Here is a 19,147-nt window from a genome sequence, read left to right as displayed (position 1 = left end):
GACGTGGGTTTGGGACTTTGGGTAGGCGCCGTAGAGCGCCGGTATATAAAGCCACCTCCACCTGCGGGCGGGCGCGCGAGTCCCGATTTTGGAAGCTGGCCACTCTGAACCGGAGGCGGTGTGACACGCAGCAACGTGTCTTGTCCAACGCCTGCTGGACACGTCGGCGGCGTGATATGAGCCGTTCGTTTTTCTGATCGGGCGGTCAGGAGACGGCTATGACGTGTAAAAGGCGTGGTGGTGTATACTCGTGGTGCGCAGTATGATGAATTGGATACCGATCGTACTCGACTTGCAATGTTTTTTTTGAAAGAAACCTCGACAGCTCGACTTGCGATGTTGTCTCAGGACCGGTTTCAAACAAACAGAACACGTACGCTTACTGAGTTGTAGGCCTCTTTGTATGTGGTTGTAAGGACACTCACAATGCAAGACTCTATCACAGAGTTCAAGACACTTAATTACATATTATTTATAGTATTTTGCTGATGTTGCAGCATATTTATTGAAGAAAGAGGTAGAAAAAATAAGACTTTAAGTTCACATTGTTCGAGGTAATAAATAACTTTAGACTCTATGATAAAGTCTGCATTGTGAGTGTCCTAACAGGCTCTCGTGTATATATACATAGAAGCTTATGGTTGAACTTGCTCCTTTGAAATTCCCAACGTTTGGTTTTTCATGTAGATGTAGATGCTAAATCAATTTATAGAGCACAACTAATTATGATGTACTCCTTTCGTCCCAAAATAATGTTGTTCTCGCTTCTTGAATATAGTCAACCACTTTTAATTTTGACTAAATATATATACACATGAAAATAGTAATATTTGTAGTACATAATTAGTATTATTAGTTGGATCATTGGACCTATTTTCATAATAAACTTATTTAAAGATATAAATGTTACTAACATTTTCTATAAAGCTAGTCAAACTTAAGAAAGTTTGATTGACACGAATACTATAATGATATTTATTTTTGAACAGAGGGAGTAAGTTACTTTTGATGAGAGGAACTTTTTCGGGAGCGTAATTACTTAGTTTAGATTTTAAAGTGGATGTTTCATATATGTTTTTAGCATTTTGACAAAAAGATTATAACTGTGAAGTCTATTTTTTATTCTAATAACTTCACAAAATGGATAATTTAGATTGTCAATAACGGAGAACGAAAATTTGAAACTAGCCTAATTGTAATTGGTCATGTACTCTGCTCCTTCAGTCTTGGTCGATTCGGCTGACAGACCAACGGACAGCCTCGATTGCAGACTTATCCGCGACCTCACCCCACTTCCCCACTTCACCGCAAGCCATCTTCCCGCCACATGCTCAAAAGCAAGCGACTTCCCACTCCCATCCACCCACACGCGCACGGCCGCAGGCAGTAGAAGCAGCAGGATGTGGTCGGCAGCAGCGGCGGCGGCGCGCGCGGTGTCCGTGCCCGTGTCTCCGGTCCCGGCGCCCTCGCTCCTCAGCGGCCGGCGCGGCGGGCCGCGGGGCGGCCGTGGCGCGGTGTCCGTGCGCAGCTCGTTGCTGGACTTCGTGGGCGGGGACCTGGTGCGGCCGGACCTGGGCAAGTGGCTGGACGACGTGGAGAAGCACAAGGCGCTGGCCATCTACCCGCCGCACGAGGGCGGCTACGAGGGCCGCTACCTCAACCGCCTCCGCTACCAGGGCTACTACTTCCTCGACCTCTCCGCGCGGGGCCTCGGCGATCCGGAGACCACGCTCACCAAGATCCACCCCGTCTGCCCGGTACGTACGACGCACGTCTACTTTTGTTCTTGATTTGTTCTTGTTGTCTTGTTGTTGAACTGACTCGATCGGAGTGGTGCTGTGCATGACTGCAGCCTAGCCTCGGCAGGCAGCCGGTGGCGCGGTGGTACTTCCCGCCGGAGGTGGACTACAGGCTCAGCCTGCTGCACCCAGACGCCAAAGGCCTCGTCGTCTGGATCCACGAAGCCAAGGTGCAGTGGCTGCTTGCACGCACCTCCATGGATCGGGACTTTTTACTGAGTGCTCTGTTCTTGAACCTCTTCTGATATACATGCAGGTTCTGTCCAAGGCTGAGCTGCAGTTCCTGGCCATGCTCCCAGACATCCGTCCCAAAGTCAGGGTGCTCGCAGAAGTCGGCAACTGGTACATGCGTTTCTTCTAGTATCTATCTCCAATTCTCCATGTTCAATTTCCCACACCACGGGAGCACCTGTGGCTAAACCATTATTATTACATGATCCTGTTGGACGCGTGCAGGAGAAGTTTTGTTTGGAAGCCACTGAAGCAAATTGCAGGCCTTGAGCAGAACCCGGACGCGGAAGAATGATCAAGCGACATGTCTGGGGCAACTACAGCTACACTCAAATTGCTTCTGGGATCGACATCTCTCCCTGCCATTCTTGCAGCTTTGCACTGAATGAGAGAGGCAATTAATAAAGATGTGCATACATTTTGGCACAAATTTCAGAAAGAGAACCATTGCAAACCATGTAAAAAATTTCCACATATGTGAATTCATTCAAGTACAGATCACGGTCGCACGCAACGCGTTCAGACTTCAGATAATATTAGATTAGACAGGCGCGGCACACTTTTCCGGCACGCCGGCCGGCAGTTTTCAGCGGCGCAGGTACACGAGGTCGGTGCGGAGCAAGAAAGGGTAGCCGATGCCTCTCCTCCTGGACGGGAACAGCACGAAGAGGAGGCTCACCACGAAGCCGATCACGAGCGGCACGGTGTTGACCACCTTCCGGGGCACGCCGGGGTAGTAGCACAGGACCATGTCGTGGTGCGAGGCGGCGAACGTCACGAACGCCACCAGCGCCAGCGTCGTGTGGAACAGGTCCGACCACCGCAGCCTGTACCGCTCCGGCTCCCTCGGCCCCTTCCTCCTCCGGTGGCCGCCGCCGCAGAACGTGCGGATGCCAGTGGGCGTGGCGACGCCGTACCGGAGGCGGCCCGAGGCGGAGCGGAAGCTGTCTGTGAGCGTGAAGAAGACGCAGGAGCCGGCGCAGAGGACGACGAAGGCCGCGGTCAGGATGCGGTTCAGCCGGGTGCACTTGCCGTCGTCGGTGAGGAGAGGGGCGAAGATGGCGAAGGCGAGGATCGTAGCGGTCGGGAGGAGCACGTTCAGGCGCGCCGTGCCGCCAAGGACCAGGTTGAGGACCATGATGAAGCTCCAGCTATCGTCGTCGTCCTCGTCATCCTCGTCTTCGTGGCGTGGTGGATCGGCGACTTCGTTGCTGGCTTGGTCGATGAGGACCTTGCATTCTTCCTTCTCAGCCATTGATGCCACGGGCCTGTGATGAAGAGCGCGTGCTCCAGGTTGGGATTCACGAGCTCAGACAGGCTCAATTAAAGAGCACGCTAAACTGAGCGACAGATGAAAAGAATACACCTTCCGGTATTCTTGACGAGTTGAGTTGGAACACGAAAGGCTTCAGCATGAGTAGCAAGGCAAGTGCCTTCCCCTCGCACAGAAGCAACGGACATTAAGATGAATGAGTTGCAAAAACCACGGATCAGAAACCAGAACACCACAAGTGGATGGGAGGCAAAGTTTCTTCAAGGAGCCTTCTTCAGATTCTTTCCCTATCTTCTAATTTTCTATCCAAAGAATACAACAGTTACTGTGTTGCTGAGAACGGTCTTGTATGCCACCGTGGTGGGTATCCAAAACTGGATCTAGCCCATTCTGGGCATTTCGAGATGTATAAGGTTTCCCAATACTCTACACCAGTGTCTCAAAAAATTACAAGGGTAGTGGCGCCTTTTACCTTTTGGAATCCTAAAATACAATCTACAAAGGTGTGTATCAAATGAAAGAATGGCTGAGCATGGCCACAGAGATGACCAAGCATTATAGCGTTGATCGAAATGACTCTGTTGCCCTTGGTGATCTGAGTGGGATGCCTTCAGCAGCAGATCTAAGAGGAATTCCTTCAGCTGTGTCGTCCGCATGTTTAGGAATCCGGACAGGTAGAGTTGGTGGGAGACCTGTGATAGCACAGAGTGAAACATTACCAAAATTTAGTGTGTGTTTGGCACATACTCCATATAAAACAAACAGAAAGTGGAGAGCATTATATCATACCATCAACCATGTCTTTGGTCTTGTGGAGAAGAAACGTCCCTGAAAGAATGGTAACGAAACCACACATCTCTGTTACAATTTGAGTTGGATTTTGACGATCCCAGTCCTGCATGCAATTAGTTTAGTTGTCAATAATAAATTAATAATGCCAAGAATTTTCATTAAGAACGACAGCAACTATGACAACTGTACGAGGGAATACAGACAACCATGCCTGAAGGCTTGAACTGATAAGTACATGACTAAACAATCCATGGAGCATTGTCTGTCAACAGCTAAACCGGCAAACAACAAAACTCAAGTAAAATGGTCATTTCTGGGAGCACAAGCTTAAATATCTGTAACCAACTAATGGATCTCATAACCAATATGTGAAGATCATGTTAACTTGAGTAGTACAGTAGCACTTGGTATCTGAAAGCAAGCATTCATCCATCGGCCAACGCACCCTTATCTCTCTATTTCTCCACCAGCCACCATAAACCCCTGCTGTCTCCTCTGTTGTGGGCTCTTTATCAATCAACTACCACTGACATCGCATTTCCATCAACAATCATCCTTTCAGCCATCATGCAGCTATCAAACAAGTTCCCTACCCTAAGAAGAGTATTTTCTGTACTCTTATTAGAACTACAGCTATCAAGCATATAACAGATTATCATAATTTCCAGCACCTTTTCTTTTTGGTGCACACACTAAGCCTCTTCCCAGCAAATAACACAGCTACAAGTTCTAGCAAGTTCATCTAGCCTAAGCTGGTTGCTTGAATCAGGTAGATTAGTCCTGAGAGGTTTCGTTGCGCTTCTTTCTTATACTCCCTCCATTCCAAATTATAAGTTATTCCAAGAATCTTGGAGAGTCAAATCATTTTCAAGTTTGACCAAAAATATAAAGAGAAATATAAAGATTTATGTCATAAAATAGGTACACTATGAAAATATAACTAACAAAGAATCTAATGATACTTGGTTGGTACCAAAAATGTTATTATTTTGCTATATAAATTTGGTCAAACTTGAAAAACTTTGACTCCAAGATTCTTAGAATGATTTATAATTTGGGACGGAGGGAGTATGTTTCTGGGTATCAGACTTCTGTATTTCTGTTCTGATAATGGAAATGGGGCACCCTCGCATAAAATTTGATAGGTTGAGTAATAAATTGATAAGTTTGAACAGGATAACCTAATTTTGCCACTAGAAGCTGCAGGTAACAACTAGTACTAGAAGCTGCTTCCCTTTATATACTTTTAATCTAAACAAGCACATTTCATTCCATGTCAAACAACTTGCAAGATAGAAAAGTAGGGCAATAAGTGCACTGCATTGAATGTTGCCAAAAAGAGAGAAAAAACATTACCTTGAACATTATCACACTAGCCAAAATGGTTAGTGACGTGAACATCGTATAATATATCGGCGATACAACTGCTGTGTTGAAAGTGTCAAGAGCCTACAAAAAAAACTAAATTTAGTTGGTTCACTAGAGTTGGGATGCCCCTTCAAACAATAACATAGATAAGTACCACACCAGAATTCTATAAAAGTAGGATCAGGTAAGATATATTAACCCTAATAGCATTGCAATGTCTATTATGGCACATTATCGACAGACAGGTTACAGGGTATTGCATTGATTTGCTATAATACCAAAATGAGCACAATATACAATATGAAATCATCTGGTAGTACAGCCACAATTTTTGGATCTAAGACAGCTCAAGAAGGAGAAAACAATTACAATAGCAGGAGAAGAGCAAGGTACCCAATTATCAAATTACTCAATGGGCCAATCATGAAAAATTCACAATATGCATTGCATAACACGTTAACATAGGAGTTTGTTTCATTTCAACAATTCATTATGACTCGTGTAACTATCAAAAGATGGATACTCAACCACTAGCCCTTGAATTCAAGTGGAGCACTCAATAAGCATAGATATATCCTGCATTCCTGCCAGAACAGTGCCACTTACTTCCATGCAGAACATGAAAAACATGTCACAAAAGTAATTGATGTACACAATGCTCACTATATATGCAGTTACGCACAATCGAAATATCCATTAAAATGAAAAATCACTATTACCTTGTTCAGATAGTTCATCTGTGTTACTATACATGCAACAACAACAATGGTGAACAACCATGTTTGTGGATAAATTAGCTGGTTCATTCCAGAAAAGGTAAGTTTCAAGGCTATTCCAAGAGCTTTCACACTCATGACCTGCCAACACCAGAACATTTTGAAGGGAAAGAGAATTAGAGCATATCACTCAAACAAATACATATTGAGAGAACTAGTGCCAAGTGAATGTGTAAAACACATACCGACAGAGATCCTACAAGGGAACAAACACCAATATAGACCATGATGTGTGTTTGACCATATTGTGGAATAAAGTAGTATATGAGCACAAATGTTGCAGCAAGAACGATGGCAGCATAAGATAGAAAGGCTGCAAGACCAAAACTTATGGCATTAGCTCTTATACTGAGATAATATACCAAAGTGGTGTAACTAATATTTTATAACAACTAATTGGGTAAGAAAGGAGGGTACCTGGTTCAGTAGCAAGATCCCACACTTCTGCTACAGATTCAATTGCGCGCTCCTGAGGGGCATGAAGTACAATAGTAGTTGAACCCACAACACAAAGAACACACCCAAGTATACCGAATATATGCAGCTTTTCCTTCAACATAATGTCTGCAAGAGCAGCACTGAGAGAGAAGCATGTTAGAAAAATGAAGCAAGGACGTTTAGATAACAAGCAGCATCAAAACAGTACGAATTATATTTCTTACCTAATTATGATGCTAAGTGCACCAAGCGGTGTGACCAAGATAGCAGGAGCAAAAGCATATGCTGCAAAGTTAGCCACTTCTCCAACAATCACTGGAAAGTAGCACTAAGAATCATCAATACTATTACATTATTCAGCACTAGCACCACAGAAGGCCTACTCGCATGAGAGGTGACCTACTTGTAATCATTCCTGCCCACCATAATGGTTCATACAAGTAAGAGTAACCACCAACACCTGCAATTAACCACAAACAAAGTGAATGATTGAACATAATGTCTGCCAGTAAATCTCAAACTGAACAACCCTAAAATGGAGTGTGACCCAAACTCTTCAAAGGCAACAGCCATATTTTCCAGTGAACAGTAACCTCATAAAAAGTCAAGCAACCAAATAACCCCTTTTTCACCTTGTGCAAAACCACACCTCCCGTCTACAGTCCAACCTACACGATTTGGAATAATGCTGCTTCCTCTTAGATTGGCTGAAGCTAGAATTTTTCCATTGTCTAAAAAAAACTACACGATTTGGAGAGTGTCTAGAATTTATGTACCCAGCGGATAGGCAACAGTCACTAAACAAACTGTTGTTGAACAAACAAATGTGTGGCATAAGAAGATTGAGCAAAAGACAATGCATAACTATGCCACCATGAATATAGCCCCCGCGCAAGCCACAGCTACTTACAAATGACCTACCTCGAATCAGGTCAACTCCCTAGCCATCACAATTTATTACAGTATCTGAACTAACTTCAGGTATACACTTGCCTAATTGTCGCTCTAGCACAGATCCGAACCACGCATCCGCCATTCAAGGCTTAACAGGAAAGGAGATTCCACTCCCAATCGAAAACCGAGCCTCGAGGGCGGCCCTCCGCGCGCTGACGTAGCGCCTCTAAGATCAAATCGAAAGCGCAGCAGGAGACAGCGCAGCCACCACGATGTACGGAGCAACGCAATGTCTGGATCGATAGGAATGGAAGGGGCGAGACACAGCAAGTCACCTGCGCGGACGCCGGATGCACCAGCCTTCTTAAGCCCCTTCTTCTTGACGATGAAGCTGGCCCCAATGAAGAAGCTGGAGGAGAGCGCGAGCACCAGCCCCTTGATGTTGTCCGCGGACATCCCCTCCACCCAGCTCCCGCCCGCCGCGGAGGTGGACGCCTCCGTCGCCATATCCGCCGCCCGACCACACCAGGGCCCAGAAGACCTACACTCCACTCCTGCGGGGCAGCGCGCAGCCGCTAGATCGCGCGACGGCGGCGGCGGCGCATGCGAGATCCGGGCGCGGCGTGGGGGTCCGGTAGGCGGTCGCTCAACTAACCCGGCAGTGGCAGGGTCGGTCACCAAAGGCGAGGGTCCCGCATTCGGCGTGTGGTGGCAGCGATTGCGTGGGAATACGGTGCCAGCGATTGCGTGGGCGGAGAACGGGAGGAGAGATCGAGCCTCGAGCCGGGGGGGGGGGGGGGAGGAGGCGGAGGGCGACGGCGGCCGTGACGCCGGCGAGGCGGAGGAGGCGAAGAGAGATGGAATGGAGAGTGGTGTCCGGGTCCACGCACGCCACGCGGATATTTCGGTGTGGACTCTGGGTGGGTGGCTAGCTAGCCAGTTGCAGTTGGCTGTTTGGCTCCCGACTCGAGGCTTGCTTGGCATCGAGGCAACGAGCCGAAGCGTCGGTGAATTCGGTCGCCTGGTAAACGGCACCTAAAATATTTCATGTGCGCCGCGAGTGCAGGTAGTAGTTCAGTTCCCGCGTTTGGGCCTGCGTATTTCTTGGGCCGTTCGGTCTCCGGCCGTTGGGCTAAATTCTAGGGCAACAGTAGTTTAAGGGGGTGGGTCAAATATGCTCTTTTCTATATTCTGCCGTGATGCAAGCGGCGCAGGCCTTTCTACAAGCCCACTTAGCCCGCCCCGCAAAACAGGCCCATTGGACAACTACAGGCCACCTATTTTTTTTTGCGGGATGGGGCAGTCCAGCCTGCTAGTATGTGTGGGCCACTTGTAGAGCCTGCAAAATCGAGCTAAGGCCTGCTAAGACCACTTGCCCTAGGCATCTGAGTGCGTTAGTACAGAACTCACGTCCGCCGCCGCATCCTCTTCCGTATCGTGAAATTTGCTCCTGCTGCGTTTGTTGCTCTCCCCAATGGCTACTGCTCCTGCGTCCATGGCAGAGGTGGCCACTGTGGCGTCGATGCCGGCGCCGTAGAAGCTCGCGGTTGCCACTATGCCGGCCAAGAAGAAGTTGTGGGTCCTGCTAGGCCTTGCAGGTTTAGCCACTGAGCCTAGTGGACTGTTGCGACCAGCAGCTTGCAGCAAGCGGACACCTGCAATGTCTGCAAATTATGTTTGCGGCAAGGTGCCGCGGTTTGCAGGCGTCTGCAGACCGGCCCACTTGCATGTTGACCGTGTCATCATGGGCTGTAAAAACGCTAGCCTATCTACGAAACTGGCATGCTCTCTCAGCTGCCCTCCAGAGAGTGTTTGGTTAGAAATATTAAAGTTTAATATGTATCATAGTTTTTTTGTTTTATTTAGTAATTAGTGTCTAATCATGTACTACTTATACTCAAAAGATTCGTCTCACAAATGACTCTCTAACTGTGTTTTTTATTTCGTAAATAGTTTATATTTAGTACTTTATGCGTGTGTTCAAACATTCGATGTGATAGGAGTTAAACTTTAACGATGCAAACCAAACAAGCCTTACATCTATTCCTGGTTAATTCAACATAATATATATACTTTAAAAATACAATAGGTAGTTTTCTAACAATTGTAATTTTATTTTATCTATAAAAAATGAATCTAATGTCTAAACTAAATCTAATCAATCTTAATCATAATTCCAATTCTAAATCTAATTCTAATCTAAGCCTACATAAATTAAATATCTTAATCTTAAAACTATATACAACAAACCTTAAAATTCTATTCTATAACAAATCTATATGTATAAATAAATTGATATTACAACTTGGTAGGGCCCACATAAGCGCATACCCCATCTACAACAATTTATGGCATCCACTCTCCTATGGAGATGGTAACACCACTCCATAGTGCAATGGAGGTTGCTAACCTAGGCCATGAGTTTCGTTGATCATTTATAGACCTTGTCTAGGTAAGTATGATTTAAGGTTGTCCTTGGCGTTTGATTTGTAGTCTACCACGTTGCCAATCAGATTAAGATAAACTAAACTCATATCCCGTGGGGGGTCCTGCAAGTTGCCCAGTTTAGGGTTTGTTTGGATGTTGTCGAATTTCTTTTAATCCATGTGTATTGGTGTGGATTGGGGTGGAATTTAATTTAAATTCCACTTTAATCCATTTCAACACATATGGATTTATGTAAATTCGACTACATCCAAATAAGGCATTAGTGGTCGCAAGTTATTTCACAAACCCACGGCCAGAGTTATTGTTATTTTGTTGGTCAGCCCATTGGGCTCCGCAAGCCCACAGCCCTAGCTTATTCGTTGCACAAACCAAGTGACATGAGTTGCTAAAATAAATAAAAAATAAAAATGTGACATGATACAAGAATTGAACGGTGGTGATGCTGGATCGGAACCATGGCAGAAGATTGTTCCTATCCATCATCGATCACAGTTTGCTGGAAATGGCGAGAGCGAGATACTTGGTGTGGCGACCATGCGCGATCACCTCGCCGGTGCTCTTCTTCCTGACCTCCACGACCACGCACCCCGTCTTCTCGCCGATGCCCAGAACCGTCCCCTCGATCTCTATTTCCTCCTGCACACGACGCGTACATGTATATTACGTAATTAGTAATGATGAATGCACGTTAGAGCAACATTTTATTCATTTCACTGCTGCTATATATCTGTTGATTAAGATTCAAGGAAAAATAAAAGACCTCACGCACGTTTGCACGGGCGGCGTTTATGTACGAGATGGTGATCTCCAGGGACACCCCCGTCGTCGGCGAGCCGCCGGCGTAGAAGACGGCCGACCCAACAAGGTCTACCAGAGATGCCAAGGCCCCTCCGTGCATGCGCTTGCTTTTGTCCTTTTTGGATTTCGCGTGATCCACCAAGTAACGCATGTGCATGAACGAACACATCAGAGGGCAAATGTACCGATCGAGCGCTAGACGAAATATAATTAATGTTGAAGTTGATAAGAATATCACTATTATGCTAAATTTGTTTTTTTTTTCAAGAACACGCAGGAGTTGTAAGGAAGATCATTATTACAGAGTTTTAGGATTATACAAACCCACTTGAGTTGCCGCATCAGGCCCTGTTTGGTTGAGATGTAGATTTTGAAAAAGCTGCTGTGAACTGTGGGCCGTGGAAAAGCTGCTGTGAGCTGAGAGCTGTGGGAAAAGCTGAAAACCGTTTGGTTAGAGCAGCTGTGAAACTGTAGGATGTGTAGAAATGTCTGTAATGCCCTTGAAGGCCTGAGAGACTATTTATATGCAAATTGGTCATAAATAAATATTGTACTCACTTATTTGTATGTAAATGACTATTTTGGAAAGAAAAAATAAATTTGTTCCAAGTTTTTTAGTAATCTGATGCAATGATAATAAGCAAATTGTTCTCAGTACAAGCAAATTGTTCTCAGTACAAGCAAATTATTCTCATAGTACAAGCAAATGGAAATAAAATAGGTTCAGACAGCCATACAAGCAAATAGTTGTCATAATACAAAATAAAATTGGTTCACACAGCAACAATGGGAATAAAAATTGGTTCACTAGCGCCTCATCTCCTTTTCATGCTCCCTCTCAAGGACATCCAGCCTTCCTTTATTTGTTTTCAGATGGCTAAAGATCTCTCTAAATTCAGGCTTCATAATCAACATGGTGGCAGTGTGCATTAGAGGAGTTCCTTCTTCCACTCCACACTCTTCAACCAGCTTCATAGTCTCTCCAATGGTGGGGACAACATTAGTGGGAGAAGCAGAGGTGGCAGATACACTTGAGATCCTATCTGCTGCACTTTCTATTTTCAAACATGTGTTTTTGTACATTCGATAAAATGGACTCTTCTCTTCTTTGGTTTCAGCAACAGTACAGGAGCTCTTGCGTTTCTTTTTTCCTTTTTTCTTCAAATCAGCCAGCTTGACATCATCCTTAGGTGGAGGTTTTGGCACCTCGGCCACGTCCTCATCACTCTCATCAGAAGATATATCACCAGGACCAGCTGCAGTGGCCCCAGTCACATGTACCTTGCCGAAAATCAGATCAAGATCATCAAGGTACTTCGGTCCTTGTTTTCTGAACCTCACGTAGTTACATTTAAGGCCTTTTTCACGATTATTGCACCTCTGAAATTGAATGAAAAATTTTAGCATGACTAACCATATCATACTATGGACAAAATATCAATAGAGATGCTTACAGCAAGGTGTTCATCCCACCATTCCTTGGGGCAATCAACAGTCCCCTTTGCTGCATCCCATCCAAGTCCAGTAGCATAATTCTTTAACTCTATGAACCAAACATATTCTTTTTTTAAGTTGTCTAATTTGTTCTTCAATTGTATCTTTGTTCGCTTGTCACTAGTTTTGGCTTCAAACTTGGCTACAATATTTTTCCAACCAGTGCTAGTCCAAAGCCCTTGGGGCCTATTCCCAGCTTCTATCTCCCCTTTGCATACATCAATCAAATGCTTAAAAAAGAAGTCACCCCAATCTGCTTTGTCACCCATTCTTGAATCAAACAAAATATAATTTTCAGAAATTCCATACCATCACTTCTATCATACACACAGTATACTAAACTGAATAAATAAAAATTTATTAGAGATTATGGTACCTACGTTGCAGATCTTATCACTGGAGTCGTAGATCAATGAAGTCGAGGACGAATGGGGCGCCGACTGGAGCTGCAGTGTTGGCCAGTGACTCCAGGGCCGACGAGCAGCTGGGGAAGAGCCGACGAGGAGCCGAGGCAACGCCGCGGACGAGCTGGGGCAGGGCGCGCAGGACCAGAGAGGCAAGGGTGGGGCGGAGGGGAACCGGGGGGGCGCCGGAAATGACCGGGTGGCGCCGGGGAGGAGTGAGGAGCGGCCGGCGAGGTGCGCCGCCGCCAAACCCTAGCTTCGCCTTCTGGTCGCTTGATGCGGATGCGGAGGGACTCGGCTCGTGCGTACGGGGACTGGGGAGGGGAGAAGAAGAAAAGAACGAACCATTTTTCTTCCATAAACGATGGCAGTGCGGGTAATTTTATCCAAAGTGACTCCCCCAAAGCTGGTGAAAGCTGCCTCTACCCTGCTGTAGAAAATGAACTCCGTAAAAGCTAGATTTTGGAGAATCTCATGGTCTATGGAATGCCCTTTGGTTGGCTTCTGAGCTTTTGGAGCAAAAGCTGAAGTTAAAAGCTGAACCAAAGAGGGCCTCAAGCTAGTGCACCGCGCGTGCATGTTAAAATGTGTAATTTAGAGAGGAAGGCCTATCTGAAAATGTGAAAGGTCAGTAAAAGAGCAGACCCTTACCTCTCGTGACTTCGGTTCTACACTTGCTGATACACATGATTCTACGCATTGGTCAAACTTATTTAAAAACTACTATGAATTTTATATAACATATGATGTTGATTACTTTCCTGTAATTATTATTATATAAACTAATTCCCTACGCATTGTTCCTCCCATATGTTGTGTATTGGTAGCTAAAGTTTCATACTAGATCAATCATGCATGTCGTTGTTCTAATGGTGAACAATACACTTGTCCACATTTGACACCTAGAACATCTTATATAAGTTTGTCCATTGCCCCCCTCTCCCCCCTCCCCCCTTGGGAATTAATTTGGGTGAACCATGGGTCCAAACATCACTTGTGTACCACCAAAAAGGATAGATGACACGTGGCAATGCAAAATACCACATGAACACTAGGCAGCATGTGTGGAGGCTAGAATCTAGGAGTTGAGGATAACATGCAGGGACCCGGTGCCACGGATTAGGCCAGTCTCAATATAATTTCATCATAGTTTCATGGCACTAAATATATTGATGTGGCACTCTATTAGTGAAGTGAGAGATGATAAGAGTTCTGTGGAAGCAGAGAGAGAGTTTCATCCCCGTGAAACTCTTTTACACTGTGTCCAAAATCAGATGTGTTGAAAAGCGGGACATAAAACTTCCTAGTGAGACTAGCCTTATGGTGGACGTGCGATTTGGTTAGCTGTGGCACACAAGTAATGATTTGGATCTAGGGTCCATCTAATTTATTTCCCCTCCTCCTCCTTCGCGTCCTCCTTTTGTCTGTCCATATATAGTTGAGCTTTTAAAAGTTATGGATGCCCTCCTATATTAGAACATTTTTTTATGGATTTTATTATTGTCATTTTCAAGGAATTTAGTAGTTCTTGCAATTTAATTTGGACTATGCTATGGTACTCCTAGGAGGTAGTAATAGTTCTAATAGATATTTAAGCCCTTACATTAGAAGAAATAAACAAATAATTAAAGGGGAAAAGAGAAATAGCCTGCTACCGTAATTTTTTTTGCAGCTAATTAATCACAAGCATACACAGCCCTTTAGAAAAGTTAACCCCAGCCCCTTTGAAGCACATGGATCAAACATTCAAACGTATGAATTGAGAAAACATAGGATTTTCCATAGAAATGCAAGTGCAAAACAAGAGGATTGGAAACCCATAGGAATACATATGCATAACTGTTTGGATAGAACACAGGAAAGGAATTAGTCATATGTTATTGATCTTCTAAAATGTTCCACTTTAGGTTGGTTATAAGAGCTTTGCATCAGTAGCAATGAGGCACGTTTGCCTCGATCCTACACAAACGGAAAAAAAAGTTCAAGTGGATGTTTCTTTTCCTATGATCTTCATGTGGGCAGCATAGGAAATTTTCTTTCAGTTTTCCTATGGTCCGTCCAATCCTTGGTTCCAAATAGCCATGAACAGTGTTCAATCCTATAGGAAAAAATATATAAATCCTCCATTCTTTCTCCAGAATTCTTCAATCCAAAGGAGGCCTTAGTTTCTTTGGGCAGGGGACTCTCAAGTTGTTTTACCTTAAACTTCACCTTTGCAAGCGCCAAATGCAACTATATATGCAAGCCATGCAGTATAGCTAGCAGTCTCCTCGATCGGCCAAGATATATGTTACCGTAAGGCGAGGCGGCACCGTGAAGGAGCAGAGGGCGCGGCCGGGCTCGATGGCGTCGACGCGTAGGCCAGCGACGGTGAAGACATCGTACAGCTTGCTGACCACGCCCGGTTCCAGCTGCCACTCCATCACGGCCGCTCCCTCGCCGTCTTTGCTCTTGCTCCGGTCGTCTTCTAGCTTGGGCATCTTGCTTTGCTCCTGCATCCGCCTGATGCTGATCGTGCTGCTGCCTCTAAGTAGAGACGCGCGCGCGCTATGTAATAATATCGCAGAGAAATAAAGCAGGTGTGAGGAATTTTTTTTTTTTTTGACAATGCAGGTGTGAGGACTGAGACTGAGACTGAGAGTAACGTCCACCTTTGACCTTTCTGGCCTCCCGCTATCAGCTTCACTTCCCGCCACGCCCCCCCTAGCAACATGTGGCTGTGCCGTGGAAGTGAAGCTGCGCGAGGACTGCTGGATAAATTGTGTTAGACAGGCACATGCGTGGCTATGTAATAATCTCAGTGATCTCTGTCGAGAGCACATACCAAATGAGGGGGCAAAAGGAGAGTTGCGCGTTAAGAAAACACGTGTTTTCATCTCTTCGTCACATGCTACATAAAATGTTCTGATGTTAACACTTAAACAGGCAAGTTCCTTTTGGGAAAAGAAAAACAGGGACGTTGCTAATTCACGCTACGCCCAAAAGCATCTCGAGAGTAGAGAAGCCAAACGCATTGCCATCGTTATATTATAGGATTAAGTCCACTTTTAGCCCCTCAACTATTGGCCGAGTTTAATAAAGCATATAAATTAGGGATATAAGCAAACATCATCAAATTAATCTCAAACTTTTTATGAAGGTCTATATTAGTATAAAATAGTTATGCAAAAAGTTTCATTATCATAGGATATATATATTATCCTACAAAAATCATAGAACATGTATTTATTAATTAAAAGAGCTAATTTTTTAGCATCCAAAAAATACTTATTTTCATAGTTTCACATTTTTTCTGCATAGAGAACATCATGACAAGGCTACCCAAAAAAATTTATAAATTTACCATGCTCAAACAATTCACTATGAAATTCAGAAGTTTAACCATAGAAAAGAAAAAGGAAAAACCGCTCAAAGTGGCTCAAAATCGCCCTGTCCTCTCTCTAGGTGCTAAAAGTGACCGGTTTTGATAGTTGAGGGTGAAAAATAGACGGTTTTGTAGTTGAGGGTTAAAATTAAACTCGGCCAATAGTTGAGGGGCTAAAAGTGGACTTAATCCTATATTATACTCATGCGTTGTTTCCCAGCAAGTCAAAACGTAGTCAACTTTGACTAAATATATATAAGAAAGTATAAATAGTTATGGTACATAATTAATATGATTAGAGAGATCGTTAAATATATTTAGACCCAAATTTATGGTACATATTCATAGTGGTGAAGTTGGATTTAGACACAAATTTAAGGGGTTACTTTATATATTCTTTATAATGACAAGGGTTGGGTTTTTTTTTTGGAAAATAGAATTGAATCAATGACTATTACTAACGATGATGAGTAGAGTATACCGAATTCAATGTTAGATGTTTCTGATTATCACAATAATTTTATATTTATTTTTATTATTTCCTAGTGTGTCTTGTGAAAATTAAGGTGAAAACTTATTTGAGGCCTATCATCAGTAATAGTGTGATGGTATATATTACTTCTTTCATCCTAAATTATAAGATATTTTAAGAATCTTAAAGAGTCAAAACATCTAAAGTTTGATCAAAATTATTAAAAAAATACGAAGATATATGATATCAAATAGATATACTTAAAAAAGTAATTAATGAAAAACCCAATGATAGTTTATATCCGACTTCATCTACTATAGACTAGAATCATATCAATTATTACACAATTCGATTAATCAACTAACAAATGACCCAAACCACTGAGGAAAACGAACGGCTTCCCAACATTCTCTCCACGGTAAGATTCGGCGAGTAAAAGTCGTTGGCTTTGCTCGAAGTATCACTCTTATACAGAGTCCATGGCAGCATGGCCCCCGGGGGAGGCAGCATCGACTGTCTGCGAAGACAAGACCAGAAAACCGTTTTGTTGGCACAAATCGGCCAACGGAGACATGGATGGACTCAACGAAGCTCATGTTTTAGACTCCGGCGAGCGATTTTAGTTCCGTGCTACCTGCTTACCTAGGCACGAACACGGGCCACGACCAACTCTGGCTGCATTTTTTCCCCAAAAATGGTTAGAGCATTTCCAGCAATACTACCTAAAACAGACTACCTAAATAGACATTTAGGTAGCCATCTATTTTTATAATACCTATATTTTACCTTTAACTCCAACAATACTACCTAAAACATGGTTTCTAAATTTATTTTAGAAGTCTATGACATACGGGACCCACTTGTCATCTTCTTCCTTGTTGCTGTCGACGAACTCGGACATCAGGTGGAGTTATGGGACGGGGCCGCCCCTGGGAGGTCAAGCACCATCGGAGGAAAGGTCATCGGACAGGGCCGCCGCGCTCGTGCACCGTCGGAGGGAACGGGACGCCATTGGAAGAGAGAGGAGCAGGAGGAGCACCTTGGAGCCGGAGGAGCCCGCCGCATCTGGGAGCGAGCCGCCGTCGAGAAAACGCGCTGGGGAGGAAGCCGCCGGGGAGGAGCCGCCGGGGAGGAAGCCCGCCATCTGAGTGCTGGAGGAGAGGGGAGCTGGAGGAGCACCGCCGGGGTGCAGGGCGGCGAGCAAGGAGGGCTGGAGCGCCGCCGTCGAGCAGTGGGGCCGGGTTGCGTGCGTACGAGTACGGGAGAGAGAGGAGCGTGGGAGGGAATAGGTAGGCATGTTTGTTGGCCCAACAGATCTAGGTAGTGGAAGGGAAAATTTGTTGGGCCAACAAAAATAGGTACTCAGATAGATAGCCTGCTGGAGTGCGTTTTTTTTGCTCTCCACTACCCAAATATAAGATAGGTAGTAGATTTAGGTAGTCTGCTGGAGATGCTCTTACCATCCCCAATCAAACACCCATTGTGCTCCTATCACCCTGTAATTCCATTTCGTTTGCATTAGCGTTACCATTCGAACCAAACACCTTCTTGGACTTCAGGCGTGAAACTTGAATGAGCCTGGCCGTGTTGTGAGTTTCCCATACAACCTTCTGAACCAGGCTGTCAGAAAACGCATGTAATAAGGGCCTGATTATTTGAGCGAACAATGATGTTGCTGATTTGTTATATGTAGAGCATTTGGATATAGATGAACACTTTACACTTGTACATTGAATAAACATGAATTAAGTCCACTTTTAGCCCCTCAACTATTGGCCGAGTTTAATTTTATCCCTCAACTACAAAACCGTCTGTTTTTCACCTTCAACTATCAAAACCGGTCACTTTTAGCACCTGAAGAGAGGACAGGACGGTTTTGAGCCACTTTGAGCGGTTTTCCCTTTTTCTTTTCTATGGTTAAACCTGTGAATTTTATACTGAATTATTTGAGCATGGTAAATTCATCAAAATTTTTGGGTAGCCTTGTCATGATGTTCTCTATGCAGAAAAAATGTGAAACTATGAAAGTAAGTATTTTTTGGATGCTAAAAAATTAGCTCTTTAATTAATAAATACATGTTCTATGATTTTTTTAGGATAATATATATATATATCCTATGATCATGAAACTTTTTGCATAACTGTTTTATACTAATATAGACCTTCATAAAAAGTTTGATATTAATTTGATGATGTTTGCTTATATCCCTAATTTATATACTTTATTAATTACATATAAATCAGGGACACAAGCAAACATCAACTAATTAATCTTAAATTTTTTTTGAAGGTCTATCTTAGTATAAAATAGTTACACAAAAAGTTTCATGATCATAAGATGTATATATTATCCTACAAAAATCATAGAACATGTATTTATTAATTAAAAGAGCTAATTTTTTAGCATCTAAAAAATACTTACTTTCATAGTTTCACATTTTTTATGCATAGAGAACATCATGACAAGGCTACCCAAAAAATTTGATGAATTTACCATGCTCAAACAATTCACTATGAAATTCACAGGTTTAACCATAGAAAAGAAAAAAGAAAAACTGCTCAAAGTGGCTCAAAACCGCCCTGTCCTCTCTCCGGG

General features: G+C 43.9%; 4 protein-coding genes across 8 annotated transcripts; 1 reads left to right on the top strand and 3 right to left on the bottom strand.

Annotated features, from left to right (window-relative positions):
* LOC8063139 (NAD(P)H-quinone oxidoreductase subunit N, chloroplastic) lies at positions 219–2,539 on the top strand. The gene is given in 6 exon segments (XM_002458823.2): positions 219–260; positions 1,225–1,296; positions 1,299–1,757; positions 1,853–1,969; positions 2,056–2,141; positions 2,256–2,539. Coding segments are annotated over 6 exon segments (846 nt in total). The 3' UTR covers positions 2,326–2,539.
* LOC8063138 lies at positions 2,617–3,285 on the bottom strand. The gene has a single exon (XM_002456700.1). It carries the CDS (start codon positions 3,283–3,285, stop codon positions 2,617–2,619), a length of 669 nt encoding a protein of 222 aa, XP_002456745.1.
* On the bottom strand, positions 3,524–8,495 carry LOC8063137 (probable magnesium transporter NIPA4). The gene is made up of 9 exons (XM_002456699.2): positions 7,907–8,495; positions 7,081–7,137; positions 6,902–6,992; positions 6,657–6,817; positions 6,425–6,552; positions 6,183–6,320; positions 5,452–5,544; positions 4,093–4,198; positions 3,524–3,995 (listed from the first exon to the last, which is right to left on the bottom strand). The coding sequence occupies exons 1-9, from the start codon at positions 8,076–8,078 to the stop codon at positions 3,859–3,861; spliced, it is 1,083 nt and encodes a 360-aa protein (XP_002456744.2). The 5' UTR covers positions 8,079–8,495; the 3' UTR covers positions 3,524–3,858.
* Positions 10,316–18,432, bottom strand: LOC8061469 (L10-interacting MYB domain-containing protein). Of its 5 annotated transcripts, XM_021455090.1 has the most exons (5): positions 15,367–18,432; positions 15,010–15,262; positions 11,146–11,253; positions 10,789–10,932; positions 10,316–10,655 (listed from the first exon to the last, which is right to left on the bottom strand). In XM_021455090.1, exons 1-5 carry the CDS (start codon positions 15,426–15,428, stop codon positions 10,506–10,508), a joined length of 717 nt encoding a protein of 238 aa, XP_021310765.1. In that variant the 5' UTR covers positions 15,429–18,432; the 3' UTR covers positions 10,316–10,505. The 5 variants fall into 5 exon arrangements, with proteins under 5 accessions (XP_021310765.1, XP_021310762.1, XP_021310763.1 ...); XM_021455087.1 differs by lacking the exons at positions 10,316–10,655; positions 10,789–10,932; positions 11,146–11,253 and adding an exon at positions 11,455–12,197 and having other exon boundaries at positions 15,367–15,720; XM_021455088.1 differs by lacking the exons at positions 10,316–10,655; positions 10,789–10,932; positions 11,146–11,253; positions 15,367–18,432 and adding exons at positions 11,455–12,197; positions 12,272–12,581 and having other exon boundaries at positions 12,688–15,125.

The sequence above is a fragment of the Sorghum bicolor genome, chromosome 3, assembly GCF_000003195.3.
Source record: "Sorghum bicolor cultivar BTx623 chromosome 3, Sorghum_bicolor_NCBIv3, whole genome shotgun sequence".
Taxonomy (NCBI): domain Eukaryota; kingdom Viridiplantae; phylum Streptophyta; class Magnoliopsida; order Poales; family Poaceae; genus Sorghum; species Sorghum bicolor.
Note: the sequence above shows the minus strand (reverse complement) of the source record. Positions and strands in the feature narration are given on the sequence as shown.

Bases quoted from the DNA above. Each gene is read 5' to 3' on its own strand.
- LOC8061469 (XM_021455087.1), bottom strand. From the start codon at position 15,428: ATGTTGCTAGGGGGGGCGTGGCGGGAAGTGAAGCTGATAGCGGGAGGC. The intron at 15,263-15,366 runs GTGGACGTTACT...ATTATTACATAG, and splicing joins GGAGGCCAGAAAGGTCAAAG to CGCGCGCGCGTCTCTACTTA. The intron at 12,198-15,009 runs GTAACATATATC...ATTCAATTTCAG, and splicing joins CGGTGCCGCCTCGCCTTACG to AGGTGCAATAATCGTGAAAA.
- LOC8063138 (XM_002456700.1), bottom strand. From the start codon at position 3,285: ATGGCTGAGAAGGAAGAATGCAAGGTCCTCATCGACCAAGCCAGCAAC.
- LOC8063137 (XM_002456699.2), bottom strand. From the start codon at position 8,078: ATGGCGACGGAGGCGTCCACCTCCGCGGCGGGCGGGAGCTGGGTGGAG. The intron at 6,321-6,424 runs GTATGTGTTTTA...TGGTGTTGGCAG, and splicing joins CCCTTGTAGGATCTCTGTCG to GTCATGAGTGTGAAAGCTCT. The intron at 4,199-5,451 runs GTAATGTTTTTT...AATTGCATGCAG, and splicing joins CTAGTGTGATAATGTTCAAG to GACTGGGATCGTCAAAATCC.